At 41.2% G+C, this 23,898-nt stretch overlaps 1 protein-coding gene across 1 annotated transcript in view; it reads left to right on the top strand.

Annotated features, from left to right (window-relative positions):
- Window positions 1-23,898, top strand: part of CIT (citron rho-interacting serine/threonine kinase) — a 122,336-nt gene that overhangs the window by 60,367 nt on the left and 38,071 nt on the right. The window contains exons 15-24 of the mRNA XM_075214796.1: window positions 6,798-6,851; window positions 8,235-8,288; window positions 13,010-13,150; window positions 14,072-14,197; window positions 14,510-14,605; window positions 15,378-15,494; window positions 15,658-15,767; window positions 15,841-16,015; window positions 20,316-20,513; window positions 20,622-20,675. Coding sequence (XP_075070897.1) covers window positions 6,798-6,851; window positions 8,235-8,288; window positions 13,010-13,150; window positions 14,072-14,197; window positions 14,510-14,605; window positions 15,378-15,494; window positions 15,658-15,767; window positions 15,841-16,015; window positions 20,316-20,513; window positions 20,622-20,675 — 1,125 coding nt within the window. The remainder of the gene's footprint in view (window positions 1-6,797; window positions 6,852-8,234; window positions 8,289-13,009; window positions 13,151-14,071; window positions 14,198-14,509; window positions 14,606-15,377; window positions 15,495-15,657; window positions 15,768-15,840; window positions 16,016-20,315; window positions 20,514-20,621; window positions 20,676-23,898) is intronic.

The raw sequence follows: 23,898 nt of genomic DNA, 5'->3' as shown, positions 1-23,898 counted from the left end.
AGATGCGTGTCTGTCCCATTGAACTTTTGTCTGATTTTCCTGTTTCCTCCTGTAGCAATTTGTTCATGGTTGCTAAAAAATGTAAAAGAGAGGGCATTCAGGTAATTCTGATGAACTGGCCTTGAATGTCATGGTACATGGAGATTCTCTAAAAGGCAGAGGACTCATTGTGGCATCTGCCTCTAAGGCTAGTTCTGTTAAGTCTTTTCATCACCAAGGTTAAGATCTGCTGGTTTTAAAGGTGTCACTATTTATTCTTGATTCTTAGAGTTAAGAGTTTGCCTAACAGCAAGGTAGCCTGTTACAGACAGGAATTATCAAAGGGTGTGGGAGTTTTATATCTAAAGGTACAAAAGAAAAGTGTTTCCTATCTCTTCTTTTTATTTTGCCCATCTACTGCTGTTCTTGCAGGAGGGTCTGGATGGTGGCTTGTGACTTATCTCTCTGAAGGTTCAGATTTCATCCCTTTCGGTATGCTTTCAAAGAAAACTTGGTCATAAGGGTTGATGCATATGCAACATTCATACATTCCACCAGTAACTCCTTGGCATCTCAACCTGGTGTTGACCTTACCGGATCCTCTTTTCAAATATTTGTATTCAGTGGAGATAAAATTCCTTAACTGAAATTTTTTTTTTTTTTAAGACTTTCATGAAGACATGGTTGTCTTACAGACTAAACCTTCATTTCTGCCCAAAGTGGTCTCCACTTTACACTTAAATCAGGACATTGTGGTTTAGTGCTCGTAGGTCTCTGAGTGAAGAGGGTTCTCTTCTCACTCTGGACCTTGTCAGGGTTTTTGGACTTATGTTTATAAGACCTGTGAAGCGTGTAGGACGGATGACCATTTTGGCCCTATATGATGCCCCCTAGCTAGGTCGATTACTAATTTATCAGGCTTACATTGAAGCAGAACAGCTTGTCCCCAAAATGTAATGGCATATTCTACCGGATTGCTGAGTGCCTCCTGGGTGGCGTGGCACATTGTTTCTGCTGAGCAGCTGTGCCAGACGGCCACCTGGTCTTGGTTCCACACTTTCATCAAGTATTACAGATTTTATGGGGCTTGACTTGACAGCCTTCATGGATGGATGCTTTTCCGCTTCACTCCGGTACCACTGGTGCCAATCTGCCAACATCCTTGGGTATACCCCTCCACCTAGGAACCTACCTCAATGCATGGATCTCCAACAACTGCTGGTTCCTCTTCTCCACCTCCAGGAGTCATCTAGTGACCGTCCGTTGGGTACCGGAACCTGGTGGCCTCTCTGCCTCCTGCTGTGGCCCGGCATCTTTGCTGCCTGTTCAAAGTCTGATCCTCGGCTCTGCATTTGAGCCTCTGTTCCAGTACAGTGCCCTCCATACTCACCTGAACGTCTCAATGCAGCTCATTCCTTCTCAGGTGAGATTGCCTCCTGCACCCGGCCGACCGTGTAACCTCAGCCACGCTGCATGCCTAACAAGTTTGCTGTAGTTTTGGTGCTCAGTCAGCAGTGAGTAACTTGAAGCTTGCCAAGACGATGCTTCCTCCTCAGTTTGCTGCCGTGCGCACACCTGGACACTTCCTCCTATGTTTTGCTGCTTGACCTCTTGATTGCTACAGGGTTCTAGCACCAGACTTCTGCCAGTATCTGTTTATTTTCTTTTTAATTGCAACAGACTTGGATTTTTGTCTTAACAAGTGGGCAATTTATAACACTCCCCACTGTCCTATTCCACAGGCACACCCAGCTTACAGACTTATATGTCAGAAAGTATAGCTAAACCCTGGTGTCCCTTTGCCCTGCTGCCATATATACAGGGGGAAATTGCCAACCCTGCTACAGGAGAGATTACCTGTTACGAGTCCCATTCCGCTCTGGGGACCACTTGACTAGCTGGTGTCGCCCTACCTTTTAACCTCACCGATAGCGACAGGAGAAAACTGCATTTGTCTATCTCTCCCTACTGACATGCCTGACTACCTTACCTTTGTTGCCTTTGTGACTCTGGAGAGATATTTTCACCTGATCATGTCTAGCTACTAACCTCTGGCTAGGCGGCCTACAGATGGTTTACTAACATCAGACATCTGATTGCCTTTGACAGTCTTGTCCCACTGTTTTGTGATTGCTTACTCTGATGGATCACTGCCCTCACATATGCTCCAAATAAAGAATGAGTACTAAAACCCTTTCTACAGTAAACTGGTTCAAACACTTTTCGGTCAATGTAGAAAAGAATAGCCCACTCACTATCAGACACCCAGTCTGGGATGGACACTCCTGCTCCTCCAACTCTAGTGGTCATGGACCCCTCCACCCCTCCCACTCATCTTGAACCTAATGCTCCACTGACTTTTGGTACACTGCAGATTATGCTTGCTAACCTTACCTCTGAGCTCTCTAACAAAATGAGAGCGTCCATAAGAGAGCTCAGTGTGGAGATAAAGGAAATTGGGGATCGCACCAACCACCTTGAGCAAAAAAATAGGGTAACTGGTTGCATCTCATAACAACATCATAAAGCTCATGACACACTGCAGCAGGAATTGTAATCCTTCAAAGACGAAATGGCGGATATGGAAAACCGGTCGAGACGCAGTAATGTTAATATCAGAGGCATCCCAGAATCGTTTGCTAATAGTTGACCTTTTGTCATATGTATCAGCACTAATCCGCATAATTGCTTTCATTGGGTGGAAATCAAGATCTCCTTATGGATCGCATCCATAGATTACCCAGGCCTAGAGCGTCAACCAACTCCTCAGAATGCATTTCTTTCATGTGATTGAGAGGCTATTGAGAGCGGCTAGAGTGGCTCAAGGTACAGAGGTCCTCTTTAAACTTCAACTATTCCTCTGACTTTTCCTCGGCCACCATCAATAAGAGGAGATCATTCCATGCTGTCACATCTGCAGTGCAAGGAAATAATATTCTTTATTGCTGGGGGTTCCCTGTGAGCTCATTATGAAAAGAAACATCTCCACACCACTCCATTCATGTTGTCACTACTCCAGAAGAGGGACTTCAGCTGTTGAAAGGCTGGGACATCATGCGCACCCCAGAGCACTTTCAAACCATTCTGAATGGAATGGCTAAGACAGTTATATATGATAACCTGTCACATTTCCATGTACTATGGTTACGGCAGGTGGTTTTGAAATTTGCTATTTTGATATTATACATTTTTTACATGTTTCAATCTGGCCTTTTCTGCAATTTAGCCACGTTGCAACGTTCTCCGATTTACGATTTAGGTTTATTTTATTTAGATTAATATATGTGACTGTTACCCATTTTGCCTTTTTTTCCACTTTGCTACATACTGAGTTTTTTGCATTAAATGTTCTGGCCTAAATTCCCCGAATTAATGACTTTTTGAACCTTTCTTCGTTTTTGCCCTATAAGGCAGATATAGTTGCCATTCAGGATTCCCACTTTTCCTCACAAGGTCCTCTTAAGCGTGATATAGTAACCATCATTTTTAGTTACCAAATTTCCATCAACCTCAGAAATTGATATGAAGACAAACAGTGTAGCTTTTTTTTATTTTGGCGGGGGTTCGGGATGATAAGCCAGTGACACTTGTCACGCTCTATGGTCCTGACTGTAGGGAAATCACGTTTCTTAAAGCCACATTAAGAGAGGTCCAGAATCTTTGAATCAGAAACCTAATTCTGATGGGAGGATTTATCCTAGTTCTAGACCTAAGTCTTGACAAGGCCTACCCCCCACCACGCCACTCTACCTTCTCCCGCTCTCTCCTTGAGATTATTATTGGCAGAATACGACATCTATGATGTTTGGATGGTCTCTGCACCTCATATCACTTGCCCGTTCATAAAACCTATTCCCATATAGATTATATCTTTACGGATAAGTGGACTCTTCAGCAATCCAAATCAATCTCCATACTCCCAATTACATAGTTGGTCCATGCCCTGCTATTGTGGACTGGACTATTAAAAATCAGTCGACCTTGCTGTTTCCCTAAATATCTCCCGACTCCGTTAGAGAGTAAGACAGTCCTCTAATACGCTCTATCACTATTTATGAATACTAATAAACGGGCAGATACCTCTATTTATACATACTGGTGCTCAATTCAGTTCATGGGAGTGCCAATAGAAATAGTCTCTAGACTTAAGAGCGAATGCCCATTTACAAAATGAACTTGAGTCTAAACTTTCCATCCTAGAAACACAAGTTAAACCTTGCCCTTCCTGTGATGCTAAACTTGAGCTGACACAGGATACATTAATGATATTTTATATTACTTTCCACAAGGATCTTATACCTCTTTATTGTATCTGTACAATACAGACACTGACTGTGGCAGGTTTATGAGGAAATGCTCAGATCGTAATGATTCCAAAACCTGGTAAAGACTGAAACCTGATTGCGGGAGCTATAGGCTAATAGCCCTACTCAACACTGACAATTTATGGCAAATTGATAGATAACAGGCTGGGGCCTCTGATCCCAAATGAAATACATCCCGACCAATTTGGCTTTGTTATGGGGCACTTGGCATCTGATAATACATGGAGAGTCTTTAATGTTGTGGAGCATGTTTCAAGACAGCAGGGTTTTTGTTGGCGCTTTGTTTGGTTGCTGAGAAGGCATTCAACAGGCTACACTGGGACTTCATGAGAGACACCTTGGTTAAATTTGGTTTTCACGGCGCTATTCTTAAGACCATTATTGCTCTATATCACGACCTGTCTGCTAGAGTCTAAACTGCCCTGGATGGGCTTTGAGGTGTCCAGGCTGGGGAGGGTGGCAGCATTCAAAATGGTGCTACTCCCTAAGCTGATGTATGTTTTTTTGAACAATGCTTTACCTCACTCCAAAGAAGTATCTGGACTCGTGCTGCTCTCTCATGCTCAAGTATATTTGGAGCGGCAAGCCTTCATGCTTGTCTTTAAATTGCATGACCTTGGCCAGATGTTAAGGAGGTCTTGCCATCCCGAACTTAGTCAGATATCAAGAAGCATAAATCATTTCCCAGATTAGAGACTGGACACTCCCAATACATCATTAGCCCTGGGTTGATCTGGAACGAATCCTGAATCCATCCTTCTCCATTGATTAGCTACTCTGGCTCCCTAAATCCCTCAGTCCCAAATGTTTCCATACCCCTTCTTCAACACTAGATCCCTTATGGGTCTGGGACAGGACTGTTGGTTTAACTGAGGACTTCATTCCCCAAACTAGATAACCTCTCATTAGCCGAAGTAGCTAAACTCATTCCCAACCTCAACTTATCCTTTCGGACAGTCAAGGATGTTTACTCACTTGCCATTATAGGAAGAATTTCACTTTTCCTCTATAATTATTTGCTATTGTGAGACTGGGTCAAAGGGCTGACCCAACGCCAATGTCCTCTTAGATCGCCCCCGGCGCTGATCCATTCTAAATTAACTAAGGGCCATGGTAAAGGTGCTATCATCTTCGAGTTTCAAAACTTGACTCACATGTAAGACCTACCCAAGACATCTTCCAGATCTAAATGGGAATTGGATCTCCATCTTTCTTTATCCCACGAGCAGTGGGAAATTATATATACCAACCTACTCAAAATGTCCAAATGTGCTAATCATCTGGAAATGTTATTGAAGTTATTATTTAGACCTCACGCCAAAATATGCTGGCGCAATTGTGGAGAAGTGGTAGACATTGTCCATGTATTTTGGACTTGTCCTCTTATTCAGCCAATGTGGGCAGAGGTCTTTGACTTGGCATACAAGTCACGAAGATATCCTTAACTCCTTTCCCGTTAGTGGCCCTCTTCCACTTTATTTCTGAAACATATCCAGAAGCATTATAAGTACATTTGGGGACACACCCTATTTGCTGCCAAAGCACAAATAGCCCAACTAGGGAAAAATCCTTTCCCTCCCACTATCCCCAAAATTATCACCAAAATACAATTTAGTTTTGAAATGGAGATGACAGAGAGTCCCTTACTCCATGGCAGCCTCCTCTCCCCTGGTAAAATGGTATAATTGGCATGAGTTTGTTACAGTTGGTGAGGGCTCTATTCTTCACCCACCAGGTTCTGTGGACCCCAACCCCTTAGCTTGATTGAATGCCTCACTATCATTAATTGTTTAAATTGTCTATATTTTGCTAAATGTGATGTAGAAATCGGACTTTTGTACATATTACAATCCCCCACTATGTATCCCCTACCCTTTCAACTTATAAGCGTACTTTCCTGTAGGGACAGCATTAGGATGTCCCCAGTGTTCCTGTGTCCCTCTAAGGGTGAAAAAGAAAACAAGATTTTTATGCGGATGTTAAATACTTGAGGGGGGGCACTGGGCACCCACTCTTTATACTCTTGTTCTACTTATTAAAGTTTCAGGTAATCACTTGCTTGTAATCAGAGAAACTTGTATTTCCCCTCTCTCGTTCGGTTCCTCCTTGTTTTGTTCTTTTGTCTTGGTTAGTGGTGTACAGAGGTGGAGGAGTTTAGTCTTTTGGTGCTAAATTTAAACTGCCCAAACCCTAGCATGAAGTCTCTTTACCCGATTGTTCCAGTGTTCCTGGAATACACTAAGAGTAAAGGATTTAATTTATGTATGTATAAAAAATGTATGCAGATATTAAATATCACATTCTACACCTAATCTCAGGTTAGAAATTGTTGGACCTACCATTTTCAATTTTGTAAATATGTGATTGTAATTTTCACAGTATGCCTGTTATAGACACACAGTTTTTAATTTTTGACATTTATTACTGATGATCAATCTTCAAATGTAGTCAAGCCCAGTCTGTGATGTTTACAGTTTATTTTGCTTTCTGCAGGCTAAAGATCACGGTAAAGCTGAAGTTGGTGAGCTGCATTCTAAACTTGAGAAGGTATATATTTTGTAATTTTTCTTTAATACTTTTTTTTTTTTTTTTTAAAGTCATCAAACTTCCTTAATATAATGCTTACCCCCTGAAACATTTCACCTAGGTTTAAGAGGCCTTAAAATGATTGACCAGTTTGTGTCAATGTGGTCTTCATTATTCAAATAAGATTCATATAGCTGTTTTTTTTTTCAGCCACTACAAATCTTGAAACTGCTTTTGTTTGTTTGAACTGTTTGTGTTGAAAAATAAATACTTTGCATTTACTTCTTTTTAGTGGTGTTCCTTCTGTCCTGTCAGTCAGTAGGATTGAGCTAGACTACTATGGACACAATAATTTATATGGTGTCTGCGCCGATATTCATGGAAGTGGGACTTATCAAGTCCCTTGAAACCAGCAACGTCTCTGAGGCTCTACTTCCTAATTTTCAGACATTTTTTTTGCACCCCAAAATGGCTACAATAGCGTAAAATAATGTATACAGTAGGGATGCTCTTTAATTGATTAAAGTGTTGGGTTTGATGGCGACACCTGTAATTCTGAGTATTGTTTTCTCATAAGGCCTCATCTAGAGTCGGGAGCATTTTGTGCTCTGAATGTACGCAGAATAATACGTACGTGACAACAAGCATACCTACGTGTGTATATAGATTCAGACATTTCTCAAGAAGCATTCAATTCAAAAGCAGTAGTACTTATGCCAGGCGTAATACAAGTGTGTGTATGCTTACTCCTAACAATAGCATAGAGATGTGACTTGACAGTGTTATTAGTAAATGCAAAATTTGTATTATCCTGTTTGTACGCAACATAATAATGTAATAATACAATGTAATGTTTTATACACAAGATAGATTATCTTCATAGTTATTAATAAAAGCTAAAGATACATTTACCATATAAAATTCAAACATTTCCACATCTGTTGTTTACACTAAAAAAAAAAATCATCTTTCTTACAGTAGTTTAAATGCAAATGAAAAATAAGTCACTTGAATAGACAGCCGCAAATTGATCTAATATTGCAAAGGTGCTAATGAGTATTAGCAATATGCAACCCACTCATCAGAAGTGGCTACATAGTGCTGCTGATGGTGATTATCACTGCACATGTTTACACTAGCCTTCTAAGAGGCATATCTGGGGATGTGGCCAAGTCTAATTCAGTCGTATTTACGTGAACATTTCCTTTCTTATGTAACTCCTCTCTGTTCTTCCTCTCCATGCGTAAGGGGCCGCAAGACTAAGATACACAAAACTCTAGGCACAGGCACTTTTTTTTTTGCACACAGTATGGAAATGCATAACTCACACAATAAAAACACATACTCCCAACTCTAAATGAGATCCATAATGTATTAATGCATTGCTGTCATCTCTATGGCCAGATCAATGCTGAGCAACAGAACAAGATTCAAGAACTGCAGGAGAAACTTACAAAGGTAAGTTGTACAATATCACATAAAATGATGGGACTTCTCATTCTGCTAAATCATGTAGGGTAACAATTGGCATCATTTTTATTATTATTGTTTAGTTACAGTTGCATATGCTGTAAAAAGACACAGGTCCATCAAGTTCAATCTTTCATAAATTCTAGTTGTGTTCATCTAAAGAAAGGCATAACAAAGGTCCAATGTGAATGTTGCTAATTTAGTTTCAAAGAGGCTGCCAAGATCCAGTTTGAAACTTAACCCCTCAAAAAACAACTAGCCCTGTTTGTTAGCCATGACTGGTCTTTCATGAAATGATGCTATCAAATAATTTTCTGCAATAGATTTAGTATTGCATCCCTCAGTATCTCATCAAATAATTCATGACAGAAGTTGGGCACACGTGTCTATTATATTGTTCAGTTTTTGTTCCCTTTTTAAAGATTATTACATTATCTCTGCCAATCTTGTGGCACTGACCTGGTTATGAGGAAGTACATAACAATACGCTTAAAAAGACTGTTATGACAACTCAAAATAATTACCAAAATCATCATCACTACTAATAACCATACACAATATGCGATTGGTATTTTATGTCCTATCTCCAGAAATAGGGGATATTAAATGTTGCTATACACTGTACTCTATCTAGGATATACCTGCTATACACTGTACTCTACCTAGGATAAATAATTGTTTAATTGCATCCACACTTTTCCTTGTGCTATTTAGACCACACATACTCTTGTCCTACATTATCTAAACATCATCAACCTTTTCATAATAACACTAAAATTACTGTATCAAAACTTTATATACTATAGAAAACTCAGCTATAGTGCAGATTCATTTGTTTAAAATAGTATCCTTTACTTACAAAATAACATTGCAACATATATGTTCAATAAGTGGATGTACTGTATATCGCACCGGGTAGACAAATCCTCTGTTTTCAATTTACATATAGACTCTTCCAATTTTAGTAATAACTTGATCTCGGAGGACAGGTGCTCCCACACATATGTATCACTTATTTTAATTAGAGGAGCAAAAAGAGAAATGTGTCCCTGGGGCACTCAAAGTCTAAACATTAATACTTATAAATTTTGTTGGTATACATTAAAATAAAATAAATCTAAAATAAAGTCCATGTTGGAATAACATTGATTAGCGAAATATTAAGATATGATAGATGAGAGTGATATGTAAACGTAGAAAACTGTTAAAACTGGTAGTATTAAACCAACTTAGCGCGCCGCTCAGTTTGTGTGTATGTATGTGTATAGATATATATAAGAAATGTATCACACCCCTTCTTGTAGGTAAATATATAGGTTAAAGATAGGTGTTCATATCGGAACCTATAGTGACACTAATATTTGGTCCTATCTAAACTCACTGATTTCTCCATACAATGACTACATAAATCCTACATAAGGTTTTCCATTATGCCAATAGATATACGCCTTTTATAAAGCTCCCTTGTTAGAGTATTATATTAAAGCCCAGGTTTCCCCTTTTTAGGGTTACCCCTGAACTAGCTTAGAACTAAGTCTCAAACTGACTTTTAACAGTTATTCGGTCCATACCTGCTCTTATTGTATCAATCTAGCCAGTGATCAGTAGGAAGGTTCACACAGCTAATAAACTTAAGGAGGTCCTATTATCAATCCTTAGAGCAGTGGTTCCCAAACTTTTGCAGTTCGCGGCACCCTTAGAGTCTCCAAATTTTTTCAAGGCACCCCTCCAAAATAATTACTGAGCAGTCCTGTTTTAGAAGTAGTTGGGTCAAAAAATTGTAATAAGTATTTAGGTCACAACAGAAATACTTATTTAGTTGTATGCAAAAATGCCCCTCTGCATCCAGACACTCTGCCCCCTCTGCATCCAGGCACACTGCCTCCTCTGCATCCAGGCGCACTGCCCCCTCTGCATCCAGGCGCACTGCCCCCTCTGTATCCAGGCGCACTGCCCCCTCTGCATCCAGGCGCACTGCCCCCTCTGCATCCAGGCACGTTGCCCCCTCTGCCCTCTGTCACGCTGTCCCCTCCTCTGCCCTCTGTCACGCTGTCCCCTCCTCTGCCCTCTGTCACGCTGTCCCCCTCCTCTGCCCTCTCTCACGCTGTCACCCTCCTCTGCCCTCTCTCACGCTTTCCCCCTCCTCTGCCCTGTGTCCCCCTCCTCTGCTCTCTGTCACGCTGTCCCCCTCCTCTGCCCTCTGTCCCCCTTCTCTGCCCTCTGTCCCCCTCCTCTGCCCTCTGTCCCCCTTCTCTGCCCTCTGTCCCCCTCCTCTGCCCTCTGTCCCCCTCCTCTGCCCTCTCTCACGCTGTCACCCTCCTCTGCCCTCTCTCACGCTGTCACCCTCCTCTGTCCCCCTCCTCTGCTTTCTGTCACGCTGTCCCCCTCCTCTGTCCCCCTCCTCTGCCCTCTGTCCCCCTCCTCTGCCCTCTGTCCCCCTCCTCTGCCCTCTGTCCCCCTCCTCTGCCATCTGTCCTCCTCCTCTGCTACTATCCCTCTCACTCTGCCCCGCGCCAGGCGCTAGCCATAGAAAAAATAAAGAAAACAGAAACTTACCAATCCAGGCGGCGCTGGGACCCAGCAGCCTCCTCTCTCCCGCAGCTGTCATTGACGTCATTCAGTGACAGCTGCGTGAGAGAGGAGGCTGCTGAGTCCCGGCACCCCAGTGACAGCGCTGCGGCACCCCAGTGACAGCGCCGCGGCACCCCTGGGAGCCGCGGCGCACACTTTGGGAACCGCCGCCTTAGAGTGTATATTATTTTCTTTCTTGGTATCCTTGAAAAAGTTTGATAGTGAAACGTACATCGGCGGAATAGCGCGCCATTCTAATAAGAATGAAAAAACATATATGTTCAGTAACATAATCTTAAACATCTATAACATATCTTATAAAACACTTCAGCATTGATATTACAATATCTGTTTGAAAATACATTGACTTACATTACATATCTCTTCTAATGTCTCACATATGTATCCTGTCTTTGTGTATGTGGGCTTCTATCCAACATTTCCCATATGTAATTTTCTTTCCTATTTATGGCATTCTTTCCAATATATCAGTTTCTGCGTGGCAACATCATATATACCTCCATGCAGAAGTATCATATTATCAATCTCAATAATCCCAATTTCACAAAGGGGGAAAGGAAGGGAAAAGAAGATACTGTGTGGTTGCCTATGGGGTCAGCGCTGTGATTGAAGAAAGAAAGTGAAGCGCGAGGCCTGGGTTCTAGAAAAACCAGTCCTGTGTTCATATCATACTCTGCATCTGTATGTGTCCGATGATGTCATTGCATACGTGTATGTTTTCTGTATGTCGCAGAGTACCTTCATTGTGTATATGGGGCTTAAACTGGCATACACAATGGAATTGTGCTGGTGCATGTGCAGGCCGTTGGAGCCTCTACACATGAGAACCCCTGAGGGATTCTCATGGAATCTTGCAACTATTTGACCTAGGCTCTCTTCCTGGGAGCCTTCCCACAAACACTGTTGTCTAGGCTAATCCGCAGAGAATGGGTCACTTGGATGCTGTTTCCATTTCTTTGATGGCCAAAGTTTCTGTACAGATTGCCGATACGAACCTTTACATTTGGAAAGTGGAGCAGGAAGTTGGTCACCTTGCTTTTTGTATAACAACCGGTATAATTGCCTTCGCCACACTCTCTGGCTGAATATTTGGTCTACTAATGTCACTTTTAAAATATTTCCATTTTGGGAACACTCCTCATTGGGCTTGATAAAGCTGGGTGCTGAGAGGAGAAGTACTCTTCTTTTCCAAAATTAGACTAAAAAGAATAAACAAATGCGCCATTCGACTCCTTTTGCAAGCAATTCAATAATTGGGGGAATAGCGATCTCGCCCATGAGTTTTTCACCAAAGCCAAGCATCACAGTCCATGGGATAAGGCTGCAAGCTGGAAACTGACAAAACTTTCTTCTCAAAACTCCTACCCCTCCCTTCTCAGTCACTTTCCTGAGAAGCAGTCCAGGGTGTAAATGTATCAAACAGTGAACAGGATACCTGCGATTTACAAAAATCGCTATTTGATATTTTTACCCCCTGGACTGCTATAAGAAGGATGGATGGCGCACAGTAGTAGTACCTCTGGAACACTACCTCGAGACAAGGCATAACATATAGTTACTTCTCCAACCTGCATACTGGTCTTTTGGTCAATTTCCTTTGAAGCCCAGAACATTACATTACACTCTACCAAAAGCTTTGAAGGCCCTCATCTCTGGATGTCATGGTAGTGCAAATTTTATTTGTGTTTTTGAATGCAGGGAAAATACTACCTGCCTCCTTTTGCATGTACCACACAAATACTAAGCAACATTATTTTTACACTGTAAGTTAGAGTTGTCCTTGTACGTTCCACTTTCCCAAAATGTTACACACATTTTAAGTTTGTGCTTCTTCCACATCTCTTCTACAGTACAACATGGTGTTGTCAATGTATAAAATTGCACCTTGTAGCTGGTTTTACTGCTGACTCTAAAAAAAAATAAAAAATTGGGCCCTTAGTGTCCAACTTTCTGAAGCCCTCAGGGCCCCTATTTCTGTGTTCCCCAGTTTACTAAATTAGAAAAATATATATATCACAACCTCCTCCACCACAACTGCTTGAAATAAAACAGGATTTGTGTACTTGTTATGTAGTTATAATGATTTCTGTGAAAACTTTTTTTAAATATAATTTCAGGCAGTGAAAGCCAGTTCTGAAGCTACTGAATTGCTCCAAAATATTCGCCAAGCTAAAGAAAGAGCAGAGAAAGAGTTGGAGAAACTTAAGAATCGCGAGGACTCAAATGATGGAATAAAGAAAAAATTATTTGAAGCTGAGGTGTGGCCGTAATGTACAGATTTCTTTAAGTAACCATCTCCCCGCCATGTCCCTGTCTTATTTTGTCTGTTCTTTGTTATTTTTTATACAACATGAAATAAATATAACACACATTTTGACTAATGGGTTGTGGCGAGTGACACCGAGTAAATTGCACATATATTAATTAAAACCTAAAAACAAGGATGTTCATTTTGATACAGCAATTAATATGGATTCTGCCCATGTCCTGGTGCTTGCTGCCCACCGCATAGTGAAAATTTAAACAATCACTAAACACACATTCGGACAAAATAAAGTGCACTGAGTCTAAAAAGATAGGGGTATTGTATATCTCTGCTCTAATATACCAGAGATATATGACATTTGCTGGAAGAAACTTGTCTCTATGCCCTTTGCTTACTTTTTTTTTTTTTACCAGAGAGATATTCCTGTCCCCAGGAATAATGCCTATAATTTATCTGCAATGTTTCCCACCCACATATTTCCTGTTCAGGACACAGTGTCTCTACATTGCGTAGCTTCTGCACAACCTAAACCCACACAGACATGCAAACGTGACTTATTTAAATTTTTAAGTATATGTACTGAGTGGTATGCTGAATATGTTTAAATAATATAATTTTATATAGTGTAACCTGCATAATAATTAATGTTAATATAGTTCCACTATGCAGGCATTTGCTGCTTACTGCATATTAATTGTCTCAACTACATGTCATACTGCATTTATTAATACCCCATATCAGGAAATTTGTTATCCAGTTATAGCAGAATTGAAATCAGAATTACAGCTGTTATTTTGTGACTGAATACGCATCAAGAGTTCTTTGGGGGTTTGAATGACTGCTGTTGACAGTTGTTTGCATTTTCTGCTCTGTAAGATATTTGAAAGCTGGTAATTATATTTGCCATCTACAGGAGAGAAGGCATTCCTTGGAAAACCAAGTAAGGAGACTGGAGAATGTAGAACGCAGAGAAAATAAGTTGAAAGAAGATATACAGACTAAATCTCAGCAAATTCAACAAATGGCTGAAAAAATAATGGTACGTTAAATACTGCTATCTAAAAGGGAACAATCTTTTGTGTTAAACTGCCTTGTGGGCCTTAAATCATTGCGTAAAATGGTGCCGCTTCTAACATTTTCTAATTGTTATTATACATGTAACCCCTTTCAAGTTTTCACAATGGTTTCTTGTTCTTTATAAATAATAGCATCTCTATTTTAACTATCTATTCATTAGAAAGGATTTTTTATGGATATGATATGGCTTAAATCTGGACCAGTGTACTTTTTATGGAGCAATTTGATTTTCTGTTCCACTGAATCCCACTTGAATTAATTTGTTTTTGTTTAGGAACTGGAAGAAAAATATCGGGAGGCTCAAATGGGAGCCCAGCATTTGGATATTCATATGAAGCAAAATGAGCAAGCGTATGACGAGAAAGTCCGGGTAAATACGCCCCCCCAAGCCAGTCTGTATTTCTTTGGCTTAATTGTCTTACAACACTAGTCATATCTCCTGTAAATTCTAGTCCTGGATGTGTTTTTCTAACAGACTTAACTAAAGTTTTTCCTCATTATACCTACTTTAAATTGCTTAATTTAATGTTATTTCTAATGTTATCTCTTTGCTGACATCATTTTCACTGAGCCAGATATGTAGTCACGTGTTTTATCATAATCTCCTTTCTTTTAACCTGTCTTTGCTAAAAAGCATCGTACATCCAGATAAAATTCCTTCACCTGTATTATGTCTGTCATAAACTGCTGCTCAGAAACTGGGATTTCAGTGCTAGCTATATGTCTCTAAATGACATCCGAGATTTGTCCTCAAGCCCTCCTCCTAAATCACATAAATCTTTTCACTGAGAGTTTAACCGCCAGTACTTGTGTCATAAACCTGTTTGAAAGTTGGCTTAGCCGCATTGGCCTTCTTCACTGGCCATTTAAATGTAGTCCTGGTTAAATTTCCCACAAACAACATGAAGAGATTGTTTTCATTCATTTACAACTCTTCAACTCTAAATATACATTCCATAAACTTCTGAAAACTGTCCTCCACTCTCATAAATTCACTTAATTGAGCACCGTACTTCAAGTAGTGATCTCTCTCTTACACTGTCCTACATATGAATGGATATTTAAAATCTTAATTGTGGCTTCTCTTCATATAGTATTTTTTTAGGTTTTAGTATGTCAACATTTCATTCTCTTCCTAACAGAGTCTTGAAGCACAAATTAAAAAGGATATGACAGAGAAGGAATCTGTTGAACTGGTCCGTTTAAAAAATGAAGAAGACCTTTCTGAGAAAAACATCTTACTAAGTGAACAGAAGGCAGTGAGTAATATGGAAATGGTTTTTGTGTTTCATTAAGGTAAAACAAGAAATACTGTCCCAAGTATGGTGAAAATATTGACACCTTAGAGTTAAAGGACTGTTTCCAAGAAACCATTCCGCTAAAAGCTGAAGTGAATAATTTATGATACTTTAAATCTTTCAGATGATCAATGCTTTGGAGTCAAAGATCAAGTCTTTGGAACAAAGATTAGCAGAACTGTCTGAAGCGAATAAGCTGGCAGCAAATAGCAGTCTTTTTACTCAGAGGAACATGTGAGTATCTGAGTTCATCTGGTACTAACATCAACCATATCACATTGTTACAATTCTTTATTTGTGGTTAAAGGAAAGCCCAGGAGGAGATGATTTCAGAACTTCGGCAGCAAAAATTCTACTTGGAGACTCAGGCTGGGAAAATAGAGGCTCAGAATCAGAAGCTGGAAGAACAGCTAGAGCGGATTAATAGCCAAGAGCATGCTGACAAGAACCGGCTGCTAGAACTAGAAACAAGACTGCGAGAGGTAATATATGGTTAAAGTAGCACTTCATTTTCCAGAGTAAAGAGGTTTAAATCCTTTCTAATCGAGTAATAAGTCTGGTTCATAAAATTTTCATTGACAAGCTAAAACTGGGCCTGTTTCCCTCAATGCTGCATGAGAAATAGAGGATTAACCCCATTCCCCTCATGTCCATATACCACAATTGAAAGAACCCAGATTAACAATCGATTGGGCAACACTGTGGCTTAGTGGTTAGCCCTTCTGTCTCACAGAAGATCATTGGGGTCATGAGTTCAATTCCCAACCATGGCCTTATCTGTGTGCAGTTTGTATGTTCTCCCCATGTTTGTGTGGGTTTCCTCCCACACTCCAGAAACATACTTGAAAGTTAATTCCAAAACACAAACACTGTACCCTCCCGGGTATCTTCTAGGCGCTGATTTAATTGCCAACCACAACAAACAGTTCAGAAATCAATTTAACCATATATATATGTATATATATATAATTGTAAACATAAGCGTCTAAAAAATATATACAAAAATATATAACTATAGCCACCACTTTTATGTACTGAAGGAGACAGATGTAGCTCCGTAGAGAATTGATGTGCTTCCCATTCCTAATTAAATATTTATAATTTATAGAAAACTAGGAGCGCAAAACACTTTCTCGTCAGTACATATAGTTACCACTTAACAGAATATTATTATTATTATTATTATCTGTGATTTATAAGGCCCCACAAAGGGTCCGCAGCGCCGTACATTACATATACAGAAAACAGAACCAAGACACAACATGATACAAAAATGAATACAAACACAGGTGACAGGGTAAAGGAAATCAGATTATATCTGGGACAGATAGTGAAAGGGATGGTAGAAATCAGCGAGAAAAAGGGCAAAGCTTAAGAAGACAGGGAAAACAAGGCTAGCGAAGCAGGCCAAGAGGTACAAAGGGTGAAGGAACAGTAGAAGGAGCACACGAGGAAAGAGGGCCCTGCTCATGAGAGCTTACATCCTAAAGGGAAGGGGGAGACACAAATAGGGTGATACTAACTGGGGGAGAGAGCCAGGACAAGGAAGTAAGGAGGAGGACTGATAGACTTGAATAAAGAAATGAGTCTTAAGGGCACGCTTGCAGCCTTTGAGAGTAGATGCTAACCTGATGGAACGTGGAAGATTGTTCCACAGCAGGGGAGCAGCCCGGGCAAAGTCCTGAAGACGAGAGTGAGAGGAGGTGATCAGTGAAGTAGTGAGGCCAGCGGTCACAGGCAGAGCGGAGGGGGCGGGTAGGAGTGTAGGTAGAGATGAGATTGGAGATGTAGGGAGGGGACGATTGACTAAGAGCTTTAAAGGTGAGGGTGAGGAGTTTAAATTTAATTCTGTAGTGTATGGGGAGCCAACGTAGTGACTGTTGGAGGGAGACTGCAGATACAGAGCGGTGGGAGAGAAAAATGAGGCGGACAGCAGCATTGAGGATAGACTTAAGAGGGTCAAGGCGAGAATCAGGTAGGCCAGAGAGAAGGAGGTTACAGTAGTCAATGGCAGCAGAGAGGTCAAGAAGGATAAGAAGGGAATAGTGTCTATTGGATTTAGCGAGGAGAAAGTCATTAGTGACCTTAGTGAGGGCGGTTTCAGTGGAGTGGAGGGGGCGAAAACCAGATTGGAGCGGGTCAAGGAGTGAGTGAGAGGAGAGAAAGGAGGTGAGACGGTTGTACACCCGTTCAAGGAGTTTGGAGGCAAAAGGAAGAAGCGAAATAGGTCAGTAATTAGAGAGAGAGGCGGGATCAAGGGACGGTTTCTTGAGTATGGGGGAGACAAGAGCATGTTTAAAAGATGAGGGGAAGATTCCAGAGGAGAGGGAGAGGTTGAGGAGGTGTGCAAGGTGGGAGCAGGCTTCAAGAGAGAGAGAGGGAGCGGAGGAGATGGGAGGGGATTGGTTCCTGTGTGCAAGTGAAGGGGGGAGAGGAAGAGAGAAGGGTATGGACTTCATCTGCAGATACCGGAGTGAAGGAAGAGAAGGAGGGTGAGCTAGCAGGAGGGAAGGGGAGAAAAGAGATAGCAGCAGCAGAGGAGGGTGAGAAGGGGGACAGAATGGGCATGGAGGGGGGAGAGGAGAGGGTGGGGTAAGAAGGGACTGCTGGCTGATGTCTTGACGTATAGACTCAATCTTGGAGGTGAAGTGGGTAGCAAAGTCAACAGCAGAGAGCGTGGGGGGGGGGGGGAGTGGGAGAGGGGGAGAGGAGGGAGTTGAAGGTGGCAAAAAGCCGACGGGGGTTGGAGGATTGGGAAGAAATAAGAGCATTTTAAAAAGTTTGATTTATTAAAAATCAAATAAACCATATTAAAAAAAACATTATTATGAAATATGGAGTTAAAATATACAACATAAATAGACTAGGCAGCTTATAAGTCTGTTTTGTGTCTTATATATATTTGATACAATTAACCCGTGCATGATACTCATGCATTCTAGTCAAATCAAGCTACTTAAGGTGTTAAAAAGGTTCTTGTCATGCATTTGGGCCTAGCCCAGGCCTCCTCAGGGGAAGAGCGTTACTTCCCGACGCAAGCGCCCTTTTTTAACGTGGTTTTGTCCACATGTCACTACCTCATCATTTTTCTCCATCACCTCATCCTTCATCTTCATCGCCACATCCTTCATCAAGCTACTTAAGGTGTTAAAAACTCCCCACTGTCACCCCCGGCAACCACCAACCACTCCCAACTGTCACTTCTCCTTCAAGAAATATATAGGTCAGTGTATAACTCTGCCCAGCAGGTGGTGCTGCAGCTTGTTTTTTTTTTTTTTTTTTTTCACACACGCCACTAGGCATTTATATTGTAGATTGTCCTTATCAGGTACCTGATTTTTAAATTCTTATAATATATAAGATCATTGATGGTGCACAGCACAACTTAATACTGCGATATTGAAAATATAGTTTTTCTTCAGAATCTTCCACAATGTTTTTAGTGATCAGCTGTAAACAAATGCTTGTACAGTATAGATTTAAAGACGCACACCTTTCAAAGATAAATCCGGGACCTTGGATGTATGTCCTTTCTTCTGATGTCCAATACCAATGAGCCACTATTAATAACGAGACCTGTATTACCTACGATCAGTTGATTACCCAGGAGACGGGCATCCGTAATAGCCTAGCAAAATTTCTTTTCGTCTCCAGGTAGTCTCTGGGCACTTCAGTATTCAAATTGCTAATCCATTTGGAAGAAAGAGTTGGTAAATAGTAGCAGCACTTTAGTTTACAAGTCCATCAATCAGTTAGTGAAGTATTTCCAGATTCCAATAGTTCATAAAATTTGTTGATTAAACAATCCGACTGGTTTCTCCACACTGAATTGTGGTTTCTTTAGAGATAGCAATCAAAATGCAGAGGTCTCCTTATAAACTTCTTTGCACCAATCAGGAAACATAAAAATTATATGGCACCTGAAAACACCTGAGATCTAGACATCGGTTGTCTGATTAGTGATATCAGGGTGACTATGTAAATTACCCTCTTTCACAAACAAGCTTTCTTAATCATCTATACATTAATTCCTATATGTTTATTAATAATTAATCGTATATAAAACAATGCATAACACAAATTCTTAGTAAATAAATAAATAGATGGCTAAACAACAGTCTCCACTTCTATTTATAACTAAACTATAATTAAAAAACTCAAATTAAAAATGATATATATTCTTCCATCTATCCTGGGATTTGAACTTCTAACCTGAAGTATCCCAGGCTGTTCACTAACCATCATAGCTTTCTGTTCATCTCAAATTACTTTATTTTTTCTCTTCTCATTCTCATTTTTCTCTTGTTATTAGAAAACAGTTTAAACCTATTAGTAGGTTAATTGGCTGCTCTTAAATTGACCTTAGTCTCTCTTGATCTGTGTGAGTGTATGTTAGGGAATTTAGACTGTAAGCTCCAATGAGGGCAGGGACGGATGTGAGTGAGTTCTATGTAAATGATGATGATTTAAGTACACATTACAACATGGGGGTTATTTTGGCATAACACAGAAGAATTAAGGTAGACTCTCGGTACAGATGGAACACATTTTTTTGGGGGGGACAAGCAGAGTGTCATTCACTTTGTTTGCCCCTAACTGTGCAACACTTTCATTGATGTACAAAGGGGTGGCTGAGGTTAGTATGATGGAATCAACCCCAGCAGCTTGGAGGTTGTTTGATTCCAATCTTTCAAACAAACACATGTGTGCAATCTTTATTTTACTGGATAAGAGATGTTCTAACAATGTTTTTCTGATGATTCTGATATATTCTTAATCTAGATTAGTCTGGAGCACGAGGAGCAGAAGCTGGAGCTGAAGAGGCAGCTAACTGAGATGCAGCTGACACTACAGGAAAGAGAATCCCAGATTGCTTCTTTACATTCTGCACGTTCTGTTATAGAAAACCAGCTGCACCAAGCAAAAACTGAGCTGGAGGACACCACTGCAGAAGCTGAGGAGGAAATCCAAGCATTAAGGGTATGAGATGAAGCATTATGATACTTTTGCTGACATTTTTTATTTGTAATTCTGATAAGCTGACACTTTTTGAATATAAATGAATGTAACTTTCTTTTCCCTTTTCAGTCACACAGAGATGAGATCCAACGTAAATTTGATACTTTGCGGGATAGTTGTACAGTAAGTTATGATCATTTTTTAGTTTCTGTTACTGGTGTGATTTTTGTATCTCAAAGCTCCTCCTCTTTCAGTTCTGTTGTCAGAGTCCTTTCACATAATAAACGTGTGTTTTGAAAAAAAAAAAAGTGTCCTTTTAGAATGATACACATTAGTAATAAAGGGTAAACATTCTCTTGTTATGATTAATGCCCTTCAGGAAGTGTAATGTAAGACTAGACTTTTCAACATGTGTACTTGTCCGTTCTTTGTAAGCAATCCTGTCTCCTAACAACAAAGTAAACCCTGTCTCCTAGCTGTTTTTCCCCCATACCATTGCTTTAATGAGCTTGTGTTAGGGGAATGGACGGTTCCAGACTAATGAGTTCAAGCCATGCTTTTTGGAACACACCATCTTTTTTCCCCAGCTAGATTTGTAAATGTGGGAATCCTCTCCAGCTATGAACCCAACTATCTAGGAGGACCATGATTCCTCTTCCGACTGTGTCGTTTTTGAAGGACCCTTAGTCAAGATGTTAGACGGTCTTCTAAAGAGCCTTTTTCCCACCTCTGGTTTGGTGCTTATAGCCAACCTCTGTCACCAGCTTGGCTGGCAATAGTATCTTTCACCTAGGTGAACAACTCGTGAATGGGTTGTAAAATAGCATTTCCACGGCAGAGTTGATGCAGCTTGTATCTATTATCTTGAATGGATCATTCTATGTGGAGGACGGATTTACTGGCCAGATCATCTGCCAAATGTTTGTGGCAAGTAGCTATATGTGGAATAAATCAAGATCTGGGGCTGTTGGTGCATCTATGCCATACAATTTACATGTATATTACAGAGTAGGGAAGTGCTCATAGCAGTGACTGTTTCAGAATCCTGTTCATAGTCTGCTGACATCCTAAAGTTTCGGCTTTGTAAAACAGCACCTCAGCTTCCCTGCCTGACAATGATGATTAGGGAATAACACAGGTCCTGGTTCATGAATTGAGTTCAGTGGTGTTAAGCCCTGGCTCGCTAAATCAATGGGAAGTGAAAAGAAACGCACTCTGCAGGCAGTGAATACATGATGTGCTCACAAAGTTACCTGTGTTTAGGAAGGTGTTACATTTTAAACAAAAAAAATACATGCTTGTTCAGTACTTTACTTTTTTTTTCTTTCTGTTCTATTAATGGTATATCCCTGGCTAATGTTATCAAGAATGCAGGGTTTTTTTTTGGTTTTTTTTTCATTTATATTTCAATAGACTTGGCAGGCCCATCCCTCGGAGGTTCTTTGCAACCAGCTTGCCCTGCCATACACAGAAAAGACAAGCAATGCTTCATTGCGTTGCTTCTCTTCTTGTGCAGGCAGTCATCATAAAAGTCCCGGAAGACCAAAGGAGAAAAGGGTTCTACTCCAACCTCTTTTTGGTCCAGAAGTTGAATGACTCCTTCCGGCTAGTCTTAAATCTAAAGCAGTTGAATCTTCACTTGCAGGTGGTCACATTTCAAATGGAATCCCTGAAATCGGTCATCAACGGAATGGAGGCAGGTCAGTTCATGGCGTCAATAGATATCAAGGACGCCTACCTCCAAGTTTCCATCTGGGAAGCACATAAGTCTCTCCTAAGATTCACGTTGGGGTCGGCCCATTACCAGTTCAGGGCTCTTCCATTCGACCTTGCAACAGTGCCTCGGGTGTTTACAAAAATGATGGCGGTTATGGCGGCTTCATTCCAGAGGGGTGCAATTAGTGCCTTATTTGGACGACTTACTAATCAAGGCTGCCTCTGCTCTTTTGCTCGAGGAACACCTTTGACTTACTATCAGTATTCTGGAAAGGCATGGTTGGCTCATAAACCGCCCTAAGTCCCAGTTAATTCCTTGTCAGAGAATGATTTTTTTGGGACTGCTAATGGATACCAACAGTCAGAAAGTGTTTCTTCCAGAGGGCAAGATACGGTCCCTGCGGGACTCGACAACTTGAGTTCTGTCCTGCTGGAGACCATCGGTCTTCCTGTGCATGCGCTTACTAGGGAAGATGGTGTCGGCCTTGGAGACTCTCCCTTATGATCGAATCCACTCTTGATGTTTTCAATGGGACCTCCTCAGGAAATGGTCAGGATCCCATCACAAATTACAGTGTCAGCTGATTCTATTGTCTCCAAAAGTTGGTGGATAGTCCAGAATAACTCGTTAGTCGGCAGGTCCTTTGCCCCTTGGCCTTGGATCTTGGTATCCACGAACGCAAGTCTTCGTGGCCGGGGAGCTGTAGCTCTTCATTTTAGACTTCAGGGGATGGGGTCCGCTCAAGAGACGTCTGTCCCCATAAATATTTTAGAACTGAAGGCCATGTTAAAGGCCCTGAAGGGAGCGCAACTCATCCTTCAGGGATTGCTGGTCCGCCTTCAGTCCGACAATGCTACGGCAGTGTCGTATGTAAACAGACATGGAGGCACCAAGAGTGCAGGAGCGATGGAGGTGACCAATCAGATTTTCGAATGGGCCGAAAACCACCCACCATTTCAGCAGTCTTTTTTCCAGGCATTCACAACTGGCAAGCAAAGTACCTAAGCCGACACGATGTTCTGCCGGGGGAATGGGCTCTTCATCCGGTGGTCTTTCAGACTCTGGTCGCCCGATGGGGGCTTCTGGATCGAGATCTCATGGCATCTCGCCACAACAGAAAGGTCCCACAGTTTTGCTCAAGGGCAAGGGATCCCTTGGCAGTGGATGTCGTGACAATGCCATGGGACTTCAAGTTAGGATACCTGTTTCCTCCCATTTCCATGATTTCCCAGGTTCTTCGGAGAGTCAAACAGGGCAGACTGCCGGTCATTCTGGTGGCTTAAGCCTGGCCAAGGAGGGTCTGGTATCCGGAGATTCTGTTAATGGCGGTAGGTCCAGGTCTCTGGTTACCTCCTCGCGAGGACCTTCTATTTCAAGGTCCGTTCCTACATCAGGACTTGCAGCGGCTGAATTTAACGGCAAGCCAATCTTTGGAAATCCAGAGGGTTTTCTTCACGAGTAGTGGATACCCTTATTAAGGCTAGAAAGCCAGTCTTGGCTCGGATATACCACCGTTTCTGGCTTACATACATTAAATAGTGCGACAACCAGACCAGCAATTTAGAATCGTTCCGTCTTTCTAGGTTTCTTGCTTTTCTACAGGATGGCCTGGATGGAGGTCTTCGCCTAGGATCTTTGAAAGTATAAGTTTCGGCTCTTTCTGTGTTTTTTCACAAACGTCTGGCAGAA

Source organism: Mixophyes fleayi, chromosome 1 (assembly GCF_038048845.1).
Source record: "Mixophyes fleayi isolate aMixFle1 chromosome 1, aMixFle1.hap1, whole genome shotgun sequence".
In the NCBI taxonomy this organism is placed as follows: domain Eukaryota; kingdom Metazoa; phylum Chordata; class Amphibia; order Anura; family Limnodynastidae; genus Mixophyes; species Mixophyes fleayi.
This window is presented reverse-complemented; position numbering and strand designations above follow the sequence as displayed.